This window comes from Grammomys surdaster, unplaced genomic scaffold (assembly GCF_004785775.1).
Source record: "Grammomys surdaster isolate TR1022 unplaced genomic scaffold, NIH_TR_1.0 145, whole genome shotgun sequence".
In the NCBI taxonomy this organism is placed as follows: Eukaryota; Metazoa; Chordata; class Mammalia; order Rodentia; family Muridae; genus Grammomys; species Grammomys surdaster.
In genome coordinates, this window is record NW_021604603.1 from 2,622,304 (window position 1) to 2,644,929 (window position 22,626).

The following is a 22,626-nucleotide window of genomic DNA, read 5'->3' on the forward strand; positions in this document are numbered from 1 at the left end:
ACACTGATATCATATACCATGCTTATTGTGTGATATACACACACACACACATACATAACATAAAAAGAAAAGTTGAAGAAAAAAAAGAGGCCATCTATAAACTTTAAATAATTTAGAGTAATTGGATTTGCATAATTTAGAGACACACACACACATATGTATATCGGGGGCTGGAGAGATGGCTCAGTGGTTAAGAGCACTGACTGCTCTTCCAGAGGTCCTGAGTTCAAATCCCAGCAACTACATGGTGGCTCACAACCATCTGTAATAGGCATCCGGTGCCCTCTTCTGGTGTGTCTGAAGACAGCAACAGTGTACTCACATACATGAAATAAATAAATAAATCCTTTAAAAAAAAACAAGAAAAAAAAGATATATCTCCAAGCTTAGAGATGAGACATTTGAAGCCTGATAACCTATTCAATCTATTCGTATTACATAACTAGAAGATAGCAGAGCACTAAGGTTAAATCCAGTTTGGGTCCAGGGTCCGTGTTCATGTCGTTGACTCCCCACCCCTCCCCTTCTCTAGTGAATGCTTATTCCCTCTTATTCCCTCTTATTCCCTCTTTTTGGATTAGATGGAATGCTTTTTGGACTCTGGAAAATAAATGATAAATGTGGTTGATCAGATTGACTATTGGGGGCAACGGGCAGTTAAAAGTTGACCAGCAAAGGACATTTCAAATAGAAAAATATGGAAGCAGAGGAGAAGCTAAGTTTTGCCATGAAGGCTTGAGCCCAGTACGATATGGTACTTTGGATGTTGAGTTAACAAATTGGGTCTGTGTCAGCATCTGTAAAGTGACAAGCCACCAGGCAAATGACATGGTCAGAATGACTCTTCTGGAATGCTTCTGTCATTTGAGAGAAGGGATGACTGAACTGAGAAACAACTAGAACAAAAAGAGAAAATGAAGTGTTCTAAGTGTGAGTGTAGGAAGAGACTGATGAGGTTACAGGATGAGACGCTAGGCAAGACATGGTCCCAGATACAGTTGTTGCCAGGATTCAGCGGCCGACTACAGAAAGGAGAAGGCACAAAGGACTTCTCATGCCTGGTGACAAGGAGGGCCATGCATAGCACTGTTGAGGAGGAATTCTGACAAGGAGTCATTGGTAGGGGGTAGATGTAAGGATTCTTGTTTATATGGGCAACTGAACAGTTCTGGAAGGATTGAGCTGGGCCACCTGAGGGAGAGTTTGTGAGTTAGTCTCTGGGGAAGAAAGAGTGGAAGGGTTGAAGAGAGGAAGGGTAGAACTCTTAGACCAGAGCTGAAGTTTTCTCTTGAGCTACAAATAGCATGGGGGATTGAGAAGGATCCCTGACACACACACCAACCTCTCTTATCTGTCCTTTTCCTGAGGTCCAAGCTTGACTGGAAGCAGGAGCCAGGAGCAGGTGGGAGAGACTAGGGGAGTCTTCCTGGAGCACTCTATGCCTCTAGGGATTAGAGTGAGAGACTCAGTGATAGTTCACATAGAATATGATGCTTTCTGGGAGAGGGACTTACAGCAGGTCCTACTGAGTTAAGAGAAAGAACACGACGTTTCGTACCCAGCAGACTTGTAGCCACAACCCATATTTAGTTTAAAAGGTTGATTTACAGGCTGCACACAGTAGCGCGTCTCTTTAGTCTGAGCACTTGGAGGCAGAGGCAGTTGGATCTCTGTGAGGACAAGGCTAGCTTGGTCTCTGTAGGGAGCCCTTAAAAACAGAAGTAGATTTGTGCATCTATTTCTCTCTAGATCATACACTCCAAAACAAACAACAGACAAAGAGCTCTACCGCCGTAGTTACCAAGGCGAGCCCAATGCCTAGCACTGAGCTTGGTTGACTCCCACTGACTGGTTCCTTTTCTGTCGTTTTCTGAGTACAACGACAGGTTCCATATGCTTCATATTCATTTACTCAATAAATATTTACTGAGCACTTCTAGTGTGTGAGAAACACACGGACAAGTGCAAGAAACACAGATTTGAGCAAGGTTTCTGCTCTCAAGGAACTTACGTAAGTGGTAGAGTTTTTAAAAAAAAAAATAACAAGAGCGTTCTTTAAAAAAGTACAGTGGGGACCGGAAGAAGAGATAGTTAGGATGGTGTGGGTGGGACTTGGGAGGGTCTGGACCAGGTAGTAGAGGAAGTGGAAAGAGGGCTGATTGGAGGACAGAAAGGAGTCTGGGAACGGGGGGCCTAGCTCACTTTAGAATCCCAGCACCACATAAACTGGTCATGGTGGTGCATGCCTATAATCCCAGCACTCAGGAAATAAAGGAAGGAGGGTCAGAAGTTCAAGACTGGGTTTACAAGGTGGCTTAGCAAGTGAAGGTGCTTGCTGCCAAGTCTGACAACCTGAATTTGATCAACAGGACCCACGTGGTAGAAGGAGAGAGTTGACCCCCATAGGTCATCCTTTGACCTCCAAGTGTGTGCATACTCGATAAATGTTAAAAAGTCATCTTTAGTGAAAAAAGGAATTCCAAACAACCTAAGACTACAGGCCCTTCCTGAAACAAAACCAACCAAGCAGAAAGGAACTCAAAATCCTGCACAGGAAGAGCGACCATCCTCATGGCCTGAGATTGAGACACCTCGTGGTGCAGATTTTCAAGGCTAAACCCAGCACTATTCAAAACAAACTGGAACAGTTGGTCACTCTATGTTAGGTTTTGGGGCACAGCAATGGAGAGAGCCTTACACAGACATAGGGAAGGCTGAGGATGAACAGATTTGAAGGTGAAACTCAAGGTGTTTTTGAAAATCTTTTTTGGTCACATGAAGTTTGAGATGCTATCAAGTATCCCATGGACATGGACTCTTCGTGTGCAAAGTCCAAGGGAGAGATTGGATTCAGATAGAAGTGTGGAAGCCAGAAGTGCCTTTCTGGTGTTCACAACAATGCCTAGGAAGACCATGTCAGCTGAGTAGAGAGACACCCCAGCCTTAGGATGTTAAGTAGAAACAGCTACCCAGAGGATTAAAAAGGAATAGCTGGGCTGGTCATGGCAGCACACGCCTATGTTCCCAGTCCTTTGGAGACTGAGGCAGGAGGATCCTGAGTTTGAGACCAGCTTGGGGTTCAGTTTAATATAGTGAGGGGACGGGCACTGGCGAAGGCTGTAACAATGGCAAATGGGAGGATGGCAGGCAAGTTGACTGAAAGGACACACTCCTGGATTAGATTTGGAAGGAGAACAAGGGTTGGGAGATAAATGGCCACAACACACAGGAAATCAAGGAACAGCAGGAGTCAGGATGGCTGGGGCGGAAGTGGAGACATGGAGTGCACAGAGGCCAGAGGGCAGAGCTAATCACCTGCATCAGAGATGTCCCTCAGATGAGAACAGAAAAGCAACATGGAGTAACCTCAACTACGAGTAACTGGGGACAAAGAATAAGGCACCTCAAGTGCCCGAACCACTCCTGGGAGGAATGGAAGTGAAACCCAGAGGCTGGTTGAGTTGGCAGCTGTAGGGTGGAGTGGGCTTGGGTTTTGCTGTATTTTTTTTTTAATAGCAGAGATCTTGATTTTGGCTACAGGCTTGAGGAAAAGCGGTAAGTAAAGGGAAGTAGGGATGAGAATGCAGAGGAGAGGCGACTAGTGATGGTGTAGGGTTTCCTTCTGAGGAGCTTGTCAGATTGGAACACATACAACATTTAGCTGTGACTGGGAGGGCCAACACAGGTGGGCAGAGATAGATAGGACTGACTGCGGGTGGGGGTGGGGCTGGAGCTAGGCAGAGCTGGCTAGATGGCTCCTTCCTGATTGTCTTCATTTTCCTGGCGTGGGGGTAGGGGTTCAGGCGGCTGCTGAGAGTGACTGAGTCGGAAGCATGTGGAAGACTCCAGAGTGCAAATTCAACAGAGCATCAATTTGTCTAATTCCTCCCGTGGCTTGGCGTGATAGTTTTCTGGGCACAGGAGCAGAAAAGTCCGTAGATTAATCCAGAGTAGAGTGCTCAAGTGTGGATACAGCTGAGGACAGGGATATCCATCGGCCTTTGAGGGGATGCAGTGACCAGCTGACCATTTGCTGAAAGAGGCAGGGGACGAAACAGCCTTGGGTGAAAGCTTAGGAGCAAATCCAGGAGACTGAGGCTCCACAGAGAGACAAGATGTGGGAAGGAGTATGGGTGTTAGAGGATCCACACTGGGGTCGGAAGGAGGATGTCCAGGTTCAGTTTCCTGGTTAGATTGGAGCTGAGGGCTAAGAAAGTACTAGGTACTAGGTACTAGGCCTTAGGTGCAAGTAGCTGGCTGGAGCAGAGATGTGTGTCAAAGAGTGGAGATCAGTTAAGTGGTGGATAAGTTTTTCAGATCAGTTCTGAAAATCACTAACAGAGGAGACAGGAGAAGAGGAAAAAGCCTAGAAGAGAGCCAAGGCCTGGCTGAACTCAGTGGAGTGGCCAAGGGATGGTGACGACAGAGACAGGAGGGGAAGAAGACGGCTGACGGGAGGGGAAGAAGATGGCTGGCTAACACAGAATGGGTTCTACATAGCCAGGTGCCCTCTGAGCCAACTGACCTGAACTAAGCTGAACCAATGTGCTTGTGTTAGTTCCAGGAAACGGCCACGACCAACAGATGCTATTTTCTAGAAGAAGAAAAAAAAGAGGAGGAGGAGGAGGAGGAAGAAGAGGAGGAAGAAGAAGAGAAGGAGAAGAAAGAAGAAGAGGAAAAGGAAAAGGAAGAGGAAGGAGGAGGAGTCCAAAACTTCAGGACAGCAGGACAGACATTGAAATGGGTGGAAAAGAACCTAATCTGAAGACCCAAGGAGAGACCCAGCCAGCCAGCAGGGTGACTGGCTGTGAGTTCACCCGGCTTCATCTCCTGCCTCCACCATGTCAGTCCTCCTCTTCCCTTCTGGGGCCACCAGTGACAGCTTCCTGCTCCAGGACAATGTTCTGGCAGGAAAAAAAAAATCAGCCATCTCTCTTGGGCTGGCAGCATTCCCAGAAGGAGCCAGAGCTGAGGCTTTGAGAAGGGAGCTGAAGGCAGCAGATTCTGGGCGCGCGCCTCTCCGGTGAGCAAGGGCTCATTAGCCAAAGCCATCATCTTCCCAGGCTCATTCTCAGACTCACTTAACAATAACCTGAGCTGCCTCTCCACCCTCACACCAGCGCAGGAGTACAAGTTGCTTCCTGCTCAGGCAGAACCCACCCTAACCTCAGTCTTTCTAGAGTATAGGTGCCATGCACACAATCTTTTTTTTTTTTTTATGGCTTTAAAAAAATCTCCACCTCCTATTTATCTATTTATTTATTTACATATTTATTGTGTGTGTGTATGAATGTGTTTACTTGCTTGCTACAGTGCAGGCAGGAATTCTGAGACCAGAGGGCAACTGATGGCACTCAGTTCTCTCCTTCCTCCATGTGGATCCTCTCTGTAATCCTCAGGGATCAGACTCAGGTTGTCAGGCCAGGCAGCAAGGGCACTGCCTGCTGACCCATCTGATCTGCCCTCCAAAAACCGCCTCACCTTCACCCACTCTCTTTTTCTTGAGTCAAGAACTACGTAGTCCTGCAATTTACTATATGGACTAGGCTAGCTTCAAACTCACAGAGATCCTCCTGCCTCTGCTCCTGTGTAATTGGATCTTGGATGAAAGGTATATGCCGTCATATTGGTCTTTTTCTTTCTTTCTTTTTTCTTTTTTCTTTTTTTTTGAGATGGAGTCTTCCTATGCATGCCAGTCTAGCCTTGAACTCTCTGCAATCCTCCTGTCTCAGTCTCCCCAGCATTATAGACATTCACTGTCCCCAGATTTACACACTGATGCTTTTTCTTCTCTTTCTCTGTCTCTCTACCCATGTCTGCCAGGCTCTCCACTGCTCCTGAGTGATGTGAATATTAGGGTTATGGCTATGGTTAGGTTAGGGTTATGGTTAGGTTAGGTTTAGGGTTAGGGTTTGGTTATGGTTAGGGTTAAGGTTAGGGTTATGGTTAGGGTTAGGTTAGGGCTATGGTTAGGGTTTGGGTTAGGTTTAGGTTTAGGGTTAGGGTTAGGTTATGGTTATGGTTAGGGTTAGACTGCAGGGTTAGGGTTAGGGTTAGGGTGCAGTTTTAGGGTTTGTTTAGGGTTAGGGTTTGGTTAGGGTTATGGTTAGGGTTACGGTTATGGTTAGACTTAGTGTTAGGTTAGGGCTATGGTTAGGTTTAGGGTTAGGGTTTGTGTTAGGGTTAGTGTTAGGCTGCAGGGTTTGTTTTAGGTTTAGGCTCAGTGTTAGGGTTAGTGTTAGGGTTATGTTAGGACTATGTTTTCGGTTAGGGTTAGTGTTAGGGTTTAGTTGTTAGCATTAGGGTTAAGGTTAGTGTTAGTGTTAGTGTTAGGGTTAAGGGTTAGTTGTTAGGGTTATGGTTATGGTTATGGTTATGGTTAGGGTTAAGGTTAGGTTTAGGTTTAGGTTTATGCTGAATGCACTTTCCTGTCTTGTACTTCTGTTTTTGGTATTCTTTCTTACAGTTTCTTTCTCATTAACTTGTTACCTAAATGCTGACAAGCCTGGTTCATCCCTTGCTCTCTAGTTTCTCTGTGTCCCTGGTCATCCACTTCGTGGTCACACACACCCCTTTTGTTTTCATATATTCCATTCTCTGCCAGTTCAATTATTGCTTCTCTCTGTTTCCAAGGAACTCCAGTTTCCAGTATCCACTGCCTCTCTCTTTGGATACCTTGAAGGCTTCTGTTACATGTTCAGTATTGAGGTGCTCTTCTTCTTCTCCCAGATATACCTGCAGTCCTCGTGGCCCACCTCCGTCTTCATTAGTGGTAACTCCTCCTAGTGACTCAGGGCAAGAACCTTGAAGCTACCCTGACTCTTCTGCTCATAGCCCCTAATTACAGTGTATCAGTCAATTCTGCCTCTTCTACATCCCCAAGACTCCCAGGGTCTGACCACTTCTTACTGCTTCCACCACCCCTGGCAGCTGAACTAAGCCATCCTCATGTCACGCTTGCAATATTGCAATAGCCTATTCCAAACAGCAGCTAGTGTGAGTCCCTAAGAACATACAGGCTGAGGTAGTGCGTGTCTTGTATTCCATCACACAGAAGCAGAGGCAGGGAGATCTCTATGAGTTCAAGGGCAGTCTTGTCTACAGAGTGAGTTCTAGGACAGCCAGGGTTACACAGAGAAGCCCTGTCTCAAACAAACAAACAAACAAACAAACAAACACATCATCATGACTGTCTCTATGATACCACTCCTACACTCCTTCCTTCCATTCCATTTAGAACCGAAGTGCAAAACCACAGCCTTGTATGAGCATGCCTCCCGGTAATCCTCTGTCCTCATCTCCTACCCTTCCCCTGGTTTATCTTTTGCCAGTCACACTGCCTCCTCACTGTTCATCAAACATGGCCAGGATGCCCTTTCCACTTGCTGTTTCCTCTGCCTGGAGCCCGATTCCCCAGGGCTTGCTCTCCTTCCTTTCTTAGTATGTCCTACCCCGAGAACCCTAAATAAAACACAGACAGCAGACACAGCAACAGTGGCTGCTCGCCTGTTCTCTCTGTCCATAGGCCTACCTTCCTCTGAGACTATGTATTCACCGAATGTGAATGTTACGAGAGAAGAAACATTTTGTTTCACTCCTGACTCTCCTGATAGATGACAGCACTTGACCTGCAGAAGGACTCAGTAAATAATCTGTGAAACAAACCAGGCTGCAGGGAAACCTCAGAATCTGTGTCTTCTGGATGTGATAGCAAAACAATACCAGAATATGTACATATATATGTATGTGTATATGTACACATCTTTTTTAAAAAACCTAAAAAATAGATAACTGTGTCCACAAATGTTATTACATGAGTCCTGGGATTTGAACTTACATCCGCATAATTGAGCAGCAAGCACTCTTTTTTTTTGTTTTGTTTTGTTTTTTGAGACAGGGTTTCTCTGTATAGCCCTGGCTGTCCTGGAACTCACTCTGTAGACCAGGCTGGCCTCAAGCTGCAAGCACTCTTAACCGCTAAGTCAACCCCCGCCCCCCAGCCTTCTCTTTCAAGCCCTTAAGGAAGCACACTTTTATTTAAGCAGCTAGTCTGCCTGGCCTCTGCATATTTATGAAACTGCATCTCTAAGGCTGGCAGAAGTATCCTTCCTGTCTTTGGCCCTCCACTTCCTGTAAGACTGAGCAGGCTACCTTGCTTGAGGTGAGCATGACTGTTATAAACATTAACAAGGACTCAGTAAAATCCTCTGAGGTGGCCATTCTTTTATAGAGCTGGGCAATGTCTTACGATCTTTCTGAGGGTAGGTGAATCTGGCCATGTGTTTACATGATAGATCCGAGGTGTCAACTCTCACGGAACTGTCACAGCTCTAGGGTGCTTCCTCTGAGTCCTTCAGGGTCTTCCATGGGAACCACATGAACTTTAGACAATTTGATCACTCAGACTCCTGATCTAACATTGTAGCTTTCTTGAAAGAGGGCCTATCCACAAATCATAGGAAATATGTGCTTTCTCACCACACATAAGAAACAGCTGGGGTTTGTTTGTTTGTTTGAACTTTGTATTGTCTGTGACTTTTTCAGTTGTTAGGGACAAAAACTCAACTAAAACTGGCTGAAACCAGTAAGCATGGGGAACGGCAGCCATCTGGAGATTCCAAGGGTAATGTCTTCTGGTCAGCTGGGATCTGGGGAAATAGGGACCACGAAAACTAGGCTTTCTCCAACCCCAGCTCCACGTCTCATTGTTGGTTCACTTTCTAGCTGGTTGTCCCCTGACTGTCTCAGAAGCACCAATATGGCCCCCTGCCTACGTCTTCGTGGGACTCTGGGATCCTTACATACAGAGTCTCATTGCTGTGGTCTGATGCAGAAGTCCTTTTTTAACCTAGTATTTATTATGATGGGGAAAGGGAAGCAAATTGGCCAGATCTGTGCACAACCCTTTCCCTCTGCAAGGAGCTGAGGTACTGTGGACAGACTGACCAACACACAGGAATAAGCATGGCAGAAGGACAGGGCTCAAAAGGAAACTCACAGAGTTCTTTAGTTTAAGTGTACGTGCCTGTGTGCACATGTGTGTGTGCACATCTGTGTGTGAGTTTGTAGGTGTATCAATGTGTGTCTACCATAGCCCCATGTGAAGGTCAGAGGACAATTTGTAGGAGCTGGTTCTCCATGTCTTGGAGAAGGAACTCAGGTTGCATGCTAACAGCAAGTGCCTATACTACTGAGCCTTGTTTTGTTTTGAGGCAAAGCCTCACTATGTACCTCTGGTTGGCCAGGGACTTGCTATATAGATAGACCAGGCTAGCCTCAAACTCAGCAATCAGTCAGACTCTGCCTCCTTTTTTTTTGTTTTTTTTTTTTGTTTTTTTGTTTTTCAAGACAGGGTTTCTCTGTATAGCCCTGGCTGTCCTGGAACTCACTCTGTAGACCAGGCTGGCCTCGAACTCAGAAATCCACCTGCCTCTGCCTCCCAAGGGCTGGGATTAAAGGCGTGCGCCACCACCGCCCAGCTAAGGTTTTCTTCTTAACATATCAACCATCCCTCCCTCTTCCGGGTAATTGTTGAATCAAGAGATGTTTTGGTTCCTCATATTTCAATATTTGCCATAATTGATAAATAACTAGAATGCCGGCTTCGGATGTGGCTCAGAGGTAGAACACTTACAGAATCACAATAGGACCTGGGCTCCATTCCTCAGCACTGCAGAATAAACATTACTGACAATATATAATAATTAGAAAAAGACTTTCAGACCCGAGTTTTCATTTCAGACAAGTAGAAAAAGAAAAAAAATTAAAATATTAACCATTGGCTTTTTCTTACCTAAGACTAACTTATCTAACTAAACAAGACTCTATCTGGGAATGGGGAAATGGCTCAGTAGGTAAGTACATTCCCTATGCAGTGTACGGACCCAACCTAAGTCCAAATTCCCAGCAGCCATGTAAAAGCCTGGTGTGGCTGGTGCACACCGGTCCTGCAGTGCTGGGATGGGAGGAGGTGGATTACCGCGGTTTTCTGGCCATCAGCCCAGGTTCGATGAGAGAACCTGTTTGGTGAAAGATCCTGTCCCAAGGGAATAAGGCAGAAGTGATGATCCGGCAGGACACCTAAGTTCCTCTTTGGTCTCTGCACAGGATCATTGCACTCCATCTCTCTGTCTCTCTCTCTCTGTCTCTCTCTCTCTGTCTCTCTCTCTCTGTCTCTCTCTCTCTCTCTCTCTCTCTCTCACACACACACACACACACACACACACACACAAGGGAGGGGCAACAGTCTTCTGAGGAGGCCAGCTTGGGGCGCTCTCCTTAGAGAAGACAGTGCAGTGGAGCACCGCATGTTCCCCCCCACGTGCAGCCCAGGCAGCTGCCCTTACTGGTTGCTCAGGTTAGACGGGGAGTGTGCTGGTTGCTGGTATTTTCCCTTAAAGCATCTTGGCAGCAATCCTGGCCGTTTAGATCTTTGGATATCACAGGCTGGGCAGGTGGCTGCGCTTTATCAACAGGATGAGTCTTACAGGTGTTTCACAAGGCCCCGGAAGAAGTCTGTTGCCCGACCCCCCACCCTCCCCAATTCAGGGACTAAGGGACACCCACACTCTGTTCCTTAGATGTGGCCCAGTTTACCACCAAATGTAGCTTTTTCTGCTACAAGCGTATAGAATCTAAGGAGATAAAAGAGTTGGATATTGCTGGTTTCTGCTTCTTTAGTCACCTGGAAAATGGACTCCACATAGACCTGGCAGTTAGAGCCAGCCTGTGAGGTCTGGCAGAGTTCCTTTCCCCTGTTGGAGGTAGATGATGTAATGGAAAGAGCTCAAGTCCGGGACACTAATGGGCGGGCCCTTCTTAGCCACCACCTCGCCAAGGGACCTTGTCCAGCCCTTTCCTCAGTTTCCTCAATTTTAGACAAGAGGATTGGCTACAGATGGCCCCAGATGCATTTTTGAAGCTCACTATCTATTTGGTGCTTCTTCTGGGTTAGGCAGCTCACAGATTGGAAGAGTCGCAGGCTGTTTTATTTTCCAAAAAGATCTCCATCAGACAACCCTACCTCTGTTTATTGTTTTGTTTACTGTGGAAATTCCATTCAAAAGTACAGAAAGTACAGGATTGTGATTGGAATCAAGACTAGTTCCCCCCAACTAGGACTGTACCAGGCAGTGTTCAAGCACTACCCAGCTACTAGTCCCAGCTAAGTGCAGTGGCTATAAAGTTAAAATGGAATAACCCCACCCCCTTGAGCTATACACAGCCAGGTCATGGAGACAGGTGAGTAACCAGTCATTTCATTGCACTGCGATGAGTACTACTGTAGCGTATTTATATGGCACATACAGAGAATGGCCATATAAACCTGGGGTGGAGTCCTCAATGGTCTCCTGGAGAAGTGCCACTGTAGGGATGAGCCGGAGCTAATGGGAATCAAGTCTCTCAGACCGTAATGTCCGTTCTACAGACACCTGTTACCCATCATTTCACGCACCTCATCGTTTAAGTACACACAATTCTCCCAGTATCTAACTAGTTATCCCTTGGGTCTGGAATATGATTGGAATAGTGGGCACTAAATTGGAGACTCTGGCACAGGTCTTGAAGTAGGCTGGAAAGCAGCATGAAATCTGGCTTTTACCCTGGAGGCAAAAGAACTATGGGTTCCCATAGCGTTTTATTTTATTTTTTCAGTGTGAAATGCTGGAAACCTGCATCCGTTCACACATGCATATCCCTTTACTTTCATTGTTTTCTCCTTTTCTTTTTTTCCTTTTCCTTTCCTTTTTCTTTTCTGGTGCATGTTCGAAAGAATGAGTTGGAAGGCCCTGAAGGCGATTGGAGCCTGAGAAACCTCTGCAGTCATGGCAGGCCTCTTGGAGAAGGTGCCGGGGAGGAAAGGTGAAGACTAGCTGAACTAGTTAGGTTGGCAACTTGGCTTAAGGGCCTCCTAGATCCCTGGCTGCACTCGGCCGCGCCACCCTTCCCGCGTTCGACCTTTGTTCCTGCACTAACCTCCCACTAACTGAAGTGCTGTTATCACTTCCCCCTTTCTGCGCCGTGCGTGACTCGAGGCTCGCCCTCGGCGCCTGCTTCCCTGGCCACGCCGGGCTGCGGGCGCATCCCGGGGCTGGGAAGTGTCCTCGGCGGCGCAGCCAGGCCCCGCCTCCAGTTCAAGAGCAGGCTCGGAGCAGCGAGCTGGGGCGCACCTCGGCGCAACCTGCGGGCTCCGGGGGAGCCTCTCCCCGCCGCGCCGGCTGGCGGGAGCGGACGGAGGCCGGCGCTGCCCGTTAGCAGCCGCGGCGGCAGGAGCCTCCTAATTACTCACCACGCTAATTGCCCGGCACTGAACTTCAGGAGCCGGTCCGAAGAGGAGCTCCGGGGCGCAGAGGGGGCAGGAGGTGTCTGGGACCGAACCCCTCCTGGGTGAAGTGCCCGCCCGTCTCCGGCTGTCGGCCAGCTCGCCTTTCGCGGGAGGCCGGAGTCACCGCCGGGGGAACCCGGAGGTGCGCCCGGACCACACCGGACCCCCTCCCCCATCGCCGCCTCTAGGAGGCGCAGAAAGTGGGGGCGCCAGCCTGGCGCGGGGGGCGGGCGCGGAGAGCCAGAGGGGCTGCGGGGACACCGAGATGGCCGATGAGATCGACTGGCTGGACCTGCCAGGCCGATGGACCTACGGAGTGGACCGCGGCGGGAGAATCTTCTTCATCAAGTATGTAGGGCTCTTTCTCGCCGCCCCCACCCCTTCCCAACCCACCCCGTTTCCACTTTTTTCTTTAAAGTTGTTTGACTTGAAAGGTGGCGTGGCTGGGGGTCAGGCTGGGGGTAGTGGTGGAGGGAGGGGGTGGCTGACTAATAAGTTTATCAAGATACCTGTTTGAATGTGACTCCCGCCTTTTCCTCAGTGGGGCAAAGTCCAGGAAGGCTCACAGGCTTCCTTCCCTGAGCTGGAGAGGCAGGGCAGGCGAGGTGGCCTTGAGCCTCTTTCCTGATCACCGCACCCTGCAGCAAGGAGTTCTTCCAGCTCGTACATTAGATGAGGCCAGGCGACCTCTTTCCTCCAGACTTGGGCAAACTGACAGCATATTAGGAGTCCCTGCCTCTCCCACCTGCTCACTGCGGACTCCCGCAGCTCCTCCCCCTGTCTGCTGCTTCCTGGGTCTGTGATCAGGAGGCAGAAGAAAGCCTTAGGCTTGAAGAATTCTTTAGGGGGAGGCTTTGCTGCTCTCAGTGATAAATTAGCGCCGTTCTATTAAATCCATAAACCAAATGGCTGTGGCATAATCTCATTATAGCAAAGTGGCCCTGTTTGGTCCTCTTTTTGGCTGGCTTCTCTTACAGTCATCTTTTGCCAGGAAAGAAATCTCCCAATGATATAGCAAGCGTATATAGCACAGCAGTTTGGACAGTTCCCACACTTGACAAGCTTCCTCTTCCTCAAGATAGCCACTCAGAAAACATTAGAGCTGAGGAGAAGCTAGAAGCGGCCCCTGGGCTGTCTCCACAGACCTAAGGTCTGGAGAGATGTAAAGTATTTGTCTGAGATGGGACGGATTGTCAATCATGGCAGCCTGAGTCTAAGCCCACTTTCTCTGTTGCAGGGGCTCCCCCCATCCATGGTCGTGGTTTGGGGTTTCTGTTTCCATGCTTGTATGGCACTTTCTTCGGTTATTATCACCACTATTTATCATAATTGATGCTGAATTATATTGTCTTAGCTGTAACATCACCAAAGTTCTTGGCCCGGGGTCAGGATCCCAAATACCAGAACTTCTCCATGATTAAAATCAGAGTCCCTTCCCTCAGTGGGTTGAGCCTTCAAAACCCTTAAGAACCATCAAGGTTAAGTGTAGTTGAGTGTGCCTGTGTTCCCAGCTACTCGGGAGGCTGAGGCAGGGGGATCACTTGACCTGAGAGTTCCTGGAGAGCAAGCTGAGCAACCTAATGAACCTCTGCCTCAAAAATAAATACAGAACTAAAATAAGAAATCGTCCAAGGAGTTTACCTAAAAGGCCGATTCAGGGCTGAGTATGGTGGCACACCTTCAATCCCAGCAGTCTGGTGGCAGAGCCAGTTGGATCTTTGACTTCCAGGCCAGCCGAGGTTACATAAAGCAAAACGAACCAAAAACAAACAAAAAAGAGACTGATTCCTGGGGTCCCCCAACTCAACACCATTCTTATTTGGAGCAGAGGCAGCTTGATAGTCTGAATTCCCAAGAGCTCCTGATGGCTTTGAGTTTGCTTCCCATCTCTTCCTGTTCTTTCCTCTCACTCCCTGGTCTAGACACTGAGCGTTCACTCTAGCCTGCAACATGAAAATAAAACTGGTAAGCTACCTTTAAGGTGGTGGGAGAAGGTGCAGAACAACACAATGCATCCTGGGAGGCTTTTGCTTGTGTGATGCTGACTATGGGACCTAGGAAGAAAATTAAGACCTGGAAGGGAGGCTAGAGAGGCTATCCAAAGGCTAAGAGCTGGACAGACGCTAAAGGGGAGGGGAAGAGTATAGCGACCTTGGGCAGCAAGAGGTCTTGTAAGGAAGGTAGGGTGGGCTTGAGGCAAAGGTACCTAGAACCCCCTTGCATCACAGTGAAAGTGGAAGCTTTGTAGGTTGCAGCGGAAAAAAAAGACAGAAAAGCAGGGGTGAGCAGCGTGAGGAAGGCCCAAGATGTTAGATGAGGACTCTATCTGGCAAGAGACAGAAAGCCATAGGAGACTTTACCCCAGGGCTTGTTGTAGGATCTGCATCCAGGAGGATCCCTCCAGCTGCTGTGAGGGGTGGGTTGGGATGGGGCAGGGCAGGGGCTCCAGAATAGAACACAGTTAAGAAGCCACCGTGAAACCAGGAAGCCTGAGATAGCTCTGGGGAGAATGGAGAGGAAAGGGTGGGAGAGCAGGGGTGTCTCTGGGGAGAGGATCAGGAGTGGGGCTGAATGGAGAAAGGGAAGAGGCATCTCCCCACAGCGTCCCACTCGAGTTTGATGAGAATCAAGACTAGAAGCCTGACTTAGGGGTGAGGATAAGTTCAGTGGTGAAATGTTGAACTTGAGGTCCCTGTGTGTCATCTACAAGGTTTTAAAGTAGCTGGCTACACTACCTGCCATTTTAGTGAGGTGACAGGAGGGTCACTGGGCAGCATCAGTATTTAAGGAGAGAGTAGAGAAAGATAGGCCAGGATGGGAATGAGACCAAGGCGGTCAGAGGTAAGCAGCACCAGGATTAGAGAGGAGAGAAGACGGGGGAGCTTGAGAAGGAATCAGGAAGGGGTGGCCAGCAGTGGTCAGCACAGCAGAAAAGCCAAAGGTTAGGAAATGGCAACCACACTCAGGAATGTGAGACTGTATCCTTAGTGGAAAGTGGCTTCAGGGGCCTGGGAACAGAAACTAGAATAATGCAGAACTGGTGAGCAGGAGGCCAAGAAACAGGGAGCAGAAGAGGCTCGCTTCTGGAAGGGATGCTGGCTTGAGGGAAGGTAGGAAGGATGTAGAGTACAAGTTGGAGGGGAGGTGACCCTGAGAGGGAGACAGGGAATTGTGCCCATCTGAGACCCAGACAGGAATGCAGAGGAAGGTTCTACATGCCACGGGGAGATGCAGTCCACGATTTGAGCCCAGACACTAGGTAGAATGAAGGTCTATAAGAGACAGGAGACAGAAGTGTAGGCAGATAGCCCAGGCAGAGTGTTCACTTCAGAGGAGAGATGGCTGCCCCCTCTCCAATGTAGAGACAAGAATGAAGGAACAGCCAAGGAGCTGAGTCCGCTTGCCCACTCGAGGGTAGGGCAGATATGCAGAAACCTGATGGTTTTGACTATTTTTTTTTTCGGTTTTGACTATTTTTTTTTTTCAATTAAGGGCTCTAGAGAGTGCGGTGGAGTAGGTAGGTAGGAGAGGCAGGCTGGGACTCAAGGCTGGTGGGAAGGCACTAGAACTAGACTGGACACCCACAGATAACCCTGATGAAGGAAATAGTTCTTCCTGGAGACTGGATTTGTAGTGACACCAGCCCTCCCAGGCCGAGCTTCCCCATGAATGCTAAGGCCAGGCAACCTCCAGCCGCCTTATTTTGGGCCTGGCTGACAAGGAGAGAGAGGTTAGTAAGAGGTAAGCAGAGGGAGCTGAAGCCTGTGGTAGAACGTCATCCTGTTACTGGGCTATCCCCGGCATCTGGGTGAGGTGGAGGCGGAGGGGAACTGGGGGAGATGAGAGAGGGTCAGGGCAGCATAAGAGGCTAAGGACACTGCTGCCTCAAGCCTTTTTCATTCCTGGCCTTCCTTTCTGGCTTCTAGCCGGCACTAAACCGGGACCCAGGCCCACTGTTAGAGACTATCTCTTAGAGCTCTCGGTGGCTCCAGGGTGCAGAGGTCACGAGAACCGCGGCTTTGTTTCTTCTCTGCTCGACAGAGGGATGGGCCAGCTGGAAAGTCTCTGTGTGCAGCAGGTGTCCAGCCTCAAAGAAAAATTAATAAAGTCAAAAGAAAAAGCAAAAGGGCACACCCCCCCTCACAGCCCACGGATGTGAGCAGTGGCTCTGTTTGTACTGGCCCACGCCGAGAACGACCTGTATGTCCCATCCCATGGGCCATGGTGAATCCTTCACGTTGCCATTCAGGAAGGGCTAGTCAGGAATGACTAACCCTGCAGTGTGGAAGAAAGAATGGAAGGGGGAAGGAAGTTAAGATAGAGGAGTCTGGCTCATACGGTTCCTTCTGTGTAACTGAGAAACTCGATAATGAATATGCAAAGCAGATGGGTGTGGCTGGAAGGGGGCAAGATAGGAAGAGCTAGGAGGGTAGTCAGGGCGGGGGGGGGGGGAGTCAGGAAGTGCTAAGGGGCACAAAGGGTGGGGGGGGGCAGGGTTCAATATTCTGATCTGGTGGCAGTTTTCAAGGTGTTCTGCACATATATCAGAGCATTGGTTTTTACACGCATACAATTTCTTATAAGTCTTGCTACAGTAAAAATCGGGTAGATTCTGTAGATCTTATGCATGTCGCTTATTAGAGACACTGAGTGGAGTGGAGTCTCAAGCCCCACCCTAAAGCTCGGGCCATCTGGAAATGCCAGCCCCATCCCTGTCCGTCCTGAAATGGCCAAGACTGGCAGGCAGCACCTCCCTGTTAGGACACATCTGGAAGCATTAGTGTCCGTTGGATGGTGGGGTTGAAGAAAAGCGATGAGCTCTTTTGTCCTCAGATTGGGGTTGAGGGGTGGACAGGTCCTCACTTTTTGGTGTGACCTGGGTAAGTTACATACGTTCTCTGAACCTTGGATTCAAAATCTGTCTTTTTTCCCCTCCTTTTTTTGGTACTAGGGGTGGAACCGAGGGCCATGTGCATGCATATAGCATCTCTCTACCACAGATCTGTCCTCAACCTTTTTTTTTTTTTAGCTTTTTTCTTTTTCTTTCTTTTTCTTTTCTTTTTTGTCTTCCTCCTCCTCTTCCTCCTCCTCCTCCTCCTCTTCCTCCTCCTTCTCTCCTCCTCCTCTTCTTCTCCTTCTCCTCCTTCTCCTTCTTCTTTTTCTTCTTCTTTTTTGAGGTAGTATTTAAAAAATGCTATGAAACCTTGGCTGACCTGGAACTCAATATGTAGACCAGGCTGGCCTCCAACTCACAGAGACTGTTTGCCTCTGCCTCCAAGTGCTGGGGTTAAAGGTGTGCAAACCCTCCCCCCCCCAACTTTCTGTCAGATTCCTACATGGAGGGAATGCTGTGATTGTAAATGAATAGCACCAAACCCCCCGCAGTGACCACCTCTCAGCCACCTGAGGCCCTGCCCCCTCTTCGTGCTCCACCGCGGGCAGGGGCATTCCGTCCACTGTGGCACTGTGTCTGCAGCCTGGATTCTGTGTATCGCTGCTTCATAGCACGCTGTCCGTGTGTGTCTGCTTTCCTGCTGGGATGGTGTATTCCTCAAGGCCAGGGATTAGATGTTGCTTACCTCTGACACTTCAGAGTTGCCTTTGCACACGCATGAATACAAGACGGCATGGCAATGTAGGCGTGGCCATCTCAGGTGGGTGAGGGCTCTGCTCTAGGAAGCTGTTTGGGAACCTGACCCACCCTTATTGCTTCTTCCATAGTGATGAGGAGAAGTCAACTAGCTGGGTGCACCCTGGTACAGACTCACCCATCCAGAGTGGACACTCCACCGGCCCAGGTAAGGAGTCACCTGCCCCTGCCTTTACAGTTGATGAGGAGCTTGAGGTGGTCATGGAAACCCTTGGCCCCAGACCTGCTTTGACTTCTTTGCTATGAGTAGATTCACCCCAGCCTCTGGATGGTCCCTGGGGAATAGTCCAGAACACCTCTAAGGGATCTTCTTTACCATCAGTATCAGGACAGACCTTAGAGGACAGATCAACCTGAAGGTTGCCGGAATCCAGACACTCTTGGACTGGGCAGAACCCAACCCTGTGCTGCATGCAAGGTTGGACCGTTTCCCACCTCTGCTGCTTAATACAGCTGCCCTGAGCCATGTGTGCTAGCAAGCAAGGGGAATGTGGTTAGTCTACAGTGGCCTGGAAGTAATTTTAATCAATTTAAATGCAAATAGCCCTTGGTGGCTGGTGCAACTCCTTCAGTTGTGGAAGAAGAGGCCAAGGCTAACACGGGTTTCCTTCTTGCTCTCTTAGACTTCCTAGGCTAGTGGGGGACGTGGGATGTGTACAGGCCAGTGACACACAAGAAACAGGCAGAGAAAGACTTGTTGGGGTTACAGGGGTAAAGAACCCTAGGAATCAGAAGGCCTGGAGGGAATGGAAGGCCTTTCTCTAGGATGAGAGGCCAGGAAGGAGAGCTATGTGAACAGCATTGTGGGACAGTCTCTGGCCCTTTACAGCCTGTACCAGGCCCAGACACCAGCCTTGGGGTTCCTCACAGGACACAGATCTACTGGACTCTCTGGGTTAAGGGTTTCACTTGCCCAGTGCCTGCTTCATTTAGATCTGGGCTGGAATCACAGTACAGAGCTGAAAGAGGCTTCAGGGACCGTGGAGTTCAACCCTTGCATTTTAGGGGAGGAAAATGAAGAGCAGAGAGGAAGTATTTGGCTCCAGGCCACCTGGCTAATAAGTGAAGTGGGGTCATGGCAAAATGCGCATTCAGAGATGCAGAGACCTAGTTCCAATGTTGGCGCTCCTTGCCACCAGTGTGGTCATGGGCAGGGGCTTGCTTCTTCTGGAACTTGGTCTTTGCATCTCTGTAGATGGGAGAGGATTATGAACCTTTCAAGGTAGAGGCAACCTCCATGCAAGAAAGCTGGCACCACAGGAAGGATTTGTGGTTGCCACTGTCTCATCTCCATCTCAAGTGAAATGAGACCCCTGCCACCACTTTACAGCTGGCTTCTTCTGTTGACTGGATGTCCTGGTGCAAGGCCTGCTCCTGTTGAGAGCAGCGTTGCCCTAGGTAGGATTTGGAAGGTTCTAAAGAGCCTGGGGAGGCAATTCTTTCCATTTTGGCTTCTACTGACTGGTTATCCAAGGCTGGGAAGGAGTTAAGATGCCCCTGAAGCTTGCCGGGAGGGCAGCTGCCTGAGTGGGCACTCCGCCTGGACAGGAACATAAGCGCTCTTGGTGTTGCCCAGGCAGAGAGGGCAGTGTGGAGGGAAGTTGCTAGCAGAGGCAGAGGACAGAAACCACACTGGCCTCTTTCCCAGCACATCACAGTGGCAGGATTATTTATGATTCTGACCCAATGGGGATCCCTCTACTCGGGGAGGCTGCCAACCCACACCCTTCTGAATGGGAGCGTCCTCGCACGGGGACACAGGGGAACAAGAAGCATTTATGGAGCCACACAGAGGCAAGAGTGTAGGCTCTGGAGGTGGCAGACCAACACTCACATTCCAGCCCAGACACATCCTGTGTGACCTTAAGCAAGTTGACTAACCTATCTGGGCCTCAGTTTCCTTCTTGGTCTGAGACCCAGTTCATATGGTACCTTAGATCCACTAGTAGAGGTGCCACACGTACCTGAGAAGGGACAGTCCACTAAGTGGCAGCTGCTGAGACGCTATTTCTTAGGTTAGGTAGGGTGAGGGTGAGGGTGAGGGTGAGGGTGAGGGTTCTAGGGGATCAGGAGCTGAGCTTGGCTGCCTTGTTCTACTGAAACAGCAGCAACGATGGATGAACAGGCTCTTCACAAATACACATGGATAAAATGATGGCTCGAAACTGGGCCAGCCACTCTTCCAAACTCAGGCTCTTTTCTCTGCAGTGTGTAACCCAAAGCAGGTGGCAAGGCGATGGCACACTCAGACTAACAGGGTGGCTGTGTCTTGTGACCGCCTGCCCAAGGCATGTGTTTCAACTGAGCAAAAGGGAAGGAATGGGTGCCAAGAGAATCATCTCTCATTTCTCAATACATCGGCTTGGGGGCGTCCGCTCCCTGTAGGAGGAATGATCACCAGTCCTGGCGATGTAGATTTTCTCAAAGTTCTCTCCCACGGGCTGGGGGATCTCTGTGCTGAGAAAGTGGGACTTGGCTAGAGTGTTTATTTTGGTGGAATGAGCAGGCATGCTGACTAGTTTTCTGTCAACTTGACACAAGCTAGAGTCATCTGAGAGGAGGAAGCCTCAGTTAAGGAAACGTCTCCATAAGACTGGGCTGTAGGCAAGCCTGTAGGGCATTCTCTTAATTAGTGGTTGACGTCAGAGGGTCCAGCCCATTGTGGGTCGTGTCATCCCTAGACATGTGGTCTAGGATTCTATAAGAAAGCAGGCTGAGCAAGCTATGATGAGCAAGCCAGTATGGCCTCTGCATCAGCTCCTGCCTCCAGGTTCCTGTCCTGTTTGAATTCCTGTCCTGACTTCCTTTGGTGATGAACAGTGGTTTGGAAGTGTAAGTTGAATAAACCCTTTCTTTCCTGAGTTGCTTTGGTCATGGTGTTTCGTTACAGCAATAGAAACCCTAAGACATCAGGCAAGTCAGGACCTAACCAGGCTCTCTGGTGTGGCAGTACTGGGTCCACAGTCCTGGCCAAGGTTATTTTCCTCAGTGATTCAACCCTTGTCACTCTGAGATTCTGCCAGTGTCCTCTTGGAGCTTCTCTTGGATACTTTCTTTCAAAGATGCTATTGAAATTCACAAGCCAGTCTCTTGTTTTCTGGGACCTGTTCCCCAGGTCCTTAGTGCCTTGTGGCAAAGCAGCAGTCTGGAGGTCCTTCTGGGATTCAGAGTCTTGTATCCTTATTAAACCCTGGGTGCTAAGGACCTGTAAATCTTGGGTGAATCACAAGCTCTCAGCACCAGCCTTGACTTCTGTGATGAGGGGTTCAGAGGACCCTGAGGACCCATAGAGGATGAGTGTCTGTGGTTTCCTGATGTGTCTCAGGGTCTGCCTCTGGACCTGGCCCAGATGCTCAGAAGAGGTTTGTGGGATAAGTGAGGAAGGGCACCAAGCAGTGATTCATTTTGTTGCCTTCATCTTTGTACTCATTTGATGAAGACTTAGATGCTGGAAATAATGGAGGGAAAGGTGGAGTGGCCACTTGGACTGTGGCTTCCCCTGGAGTTTTTCTGCCATTCCAGGCCCCAGGATTCTGGATTGAGGCAAGTCAAGTATCTGTATCCAGGACTCTTCAGCTTGTGATTTCACTTCCTTGCAGGTTTGCCTAAGGGTTGGGAGATGGATTCTACCCCGGAAGGAGCTGTATACTTCATCAAGTGAGTAGATGGTTTTCTTTTTAACCTCACCTTTGGCCTGGCTTTTGTCCCAGTCACAGATGCCTCCTAGGGAGTGGAGGTGGTTAAAGGACCTGGCATATCATGCAGGGTGTAGCCGCTGGGTCTGTGGATGGCCTAGAGGCACTGAGAAGCACCAGGTAGACAGCAGCATGTGTCTGTTGGCCTAAGGGTCACTAGGCTGAGTCACTGAAAGGTATCTGGGGTAGGATCCATGGAGTGCTGGGCTGAGCTGAACCAAACCAGCAGAACAACTGGCTCTTGCCTGTTGGGGAGACTGTCACTGAAGTACCAGGCAAGAGTTAAAAGGAAAAAGAGATGTGAAGTGGGGTACAGAATGTTGGTGGGGGGGGGCGACTTCTTGGGAACAAATAGGCTGGCAGTGGCAAGGCCAGGCCCAGCTGCTCTTGTTCTTCTGGATGGGGCCTCTGTGGCCCTTGGGATGTGGGGTGCTTTCTTTCCTCTAAGTGGTTGGCCAGCTCATATGAATAATGAGTCTTGAGTCTGGGGTGGCTGAGGGTAGGCCTTGGGAAACTTCCTGGCTAGAAGCAGCCAAGCAGAGGATGCGACACTTCCAGCTTTGGAGGCCACAGGCACATACTTGGGTTCCTTTCCTTCTGCTGAAACTCACTGTCTTTCTGTCTGTCCCTGAAAGGTCAGTTCTAGCTTCTTGCCAGAAGTGGAACTCTGTGCCCAAGCCTGTACCACCACCAGACTCTGCAGCCTCCACAGAGTCCTGATGCCCATTTCCCTGGTGCTGAAGTACTGACTCTGCCAGAGATAGCCATAGTTTCTAGAGAGGAAGGTGCCAGTCTTAGTGCTTTTTTGTTTGAAATCTTCATCTCTATCAGGGCCTGGCAGTGCTGGTCTGTTATCAGAAGTACTCAGGAGACAGGAAGCAGGATGCTAAATTGAAGGTCCACCCAGGCTGCATAGTAAGTTCTAGGCCAGCCTGGGTAACTTAGGGAGACCTAAG

General features: G+C 49.2%; 1 protein-coding gene across 7 annotated transcripts in view; it reads left to right on the forward strand.

Moving 5' to 3' along the window:
- Positions 1-12,579: 12,579 nt before the first annotated feature.
- The window catches only part of Plekha6 (pleckstrin homology domain containing A6), a 137,571-nt gene continuing 127,524 nt past the window's right edge, over positions 12,580-22,626 (forward strand). For 3 of the 7 annotated variants that reach the window (XM_028764613.1, XM_028764615.1, XM_028764612.1), the window contains exons 1-3: positions 12,581-12,673; positions 18,047-18,123; positions 21,575-21,632. In XM_028764613.1, coding sequence (XP_028620446.1) covers positions 12,591-12,673; positions 18,047-18,123; positions 21,575-21,632 — 218 coding nt within the window. In that variant the 5' untranslated portion in view covers positions 12,581-12,590. Of the gene's footprint in view, positions 12,674-18,046; positions 18,124-21,574; positions 21,633-22,626 lie in introns of all 7 variants that reach the window. The other 4 variants (XM_028764617.1, XM_028764618.1, XM_028764611.1 and 1 more) reach the window with 3 other exon arrangements.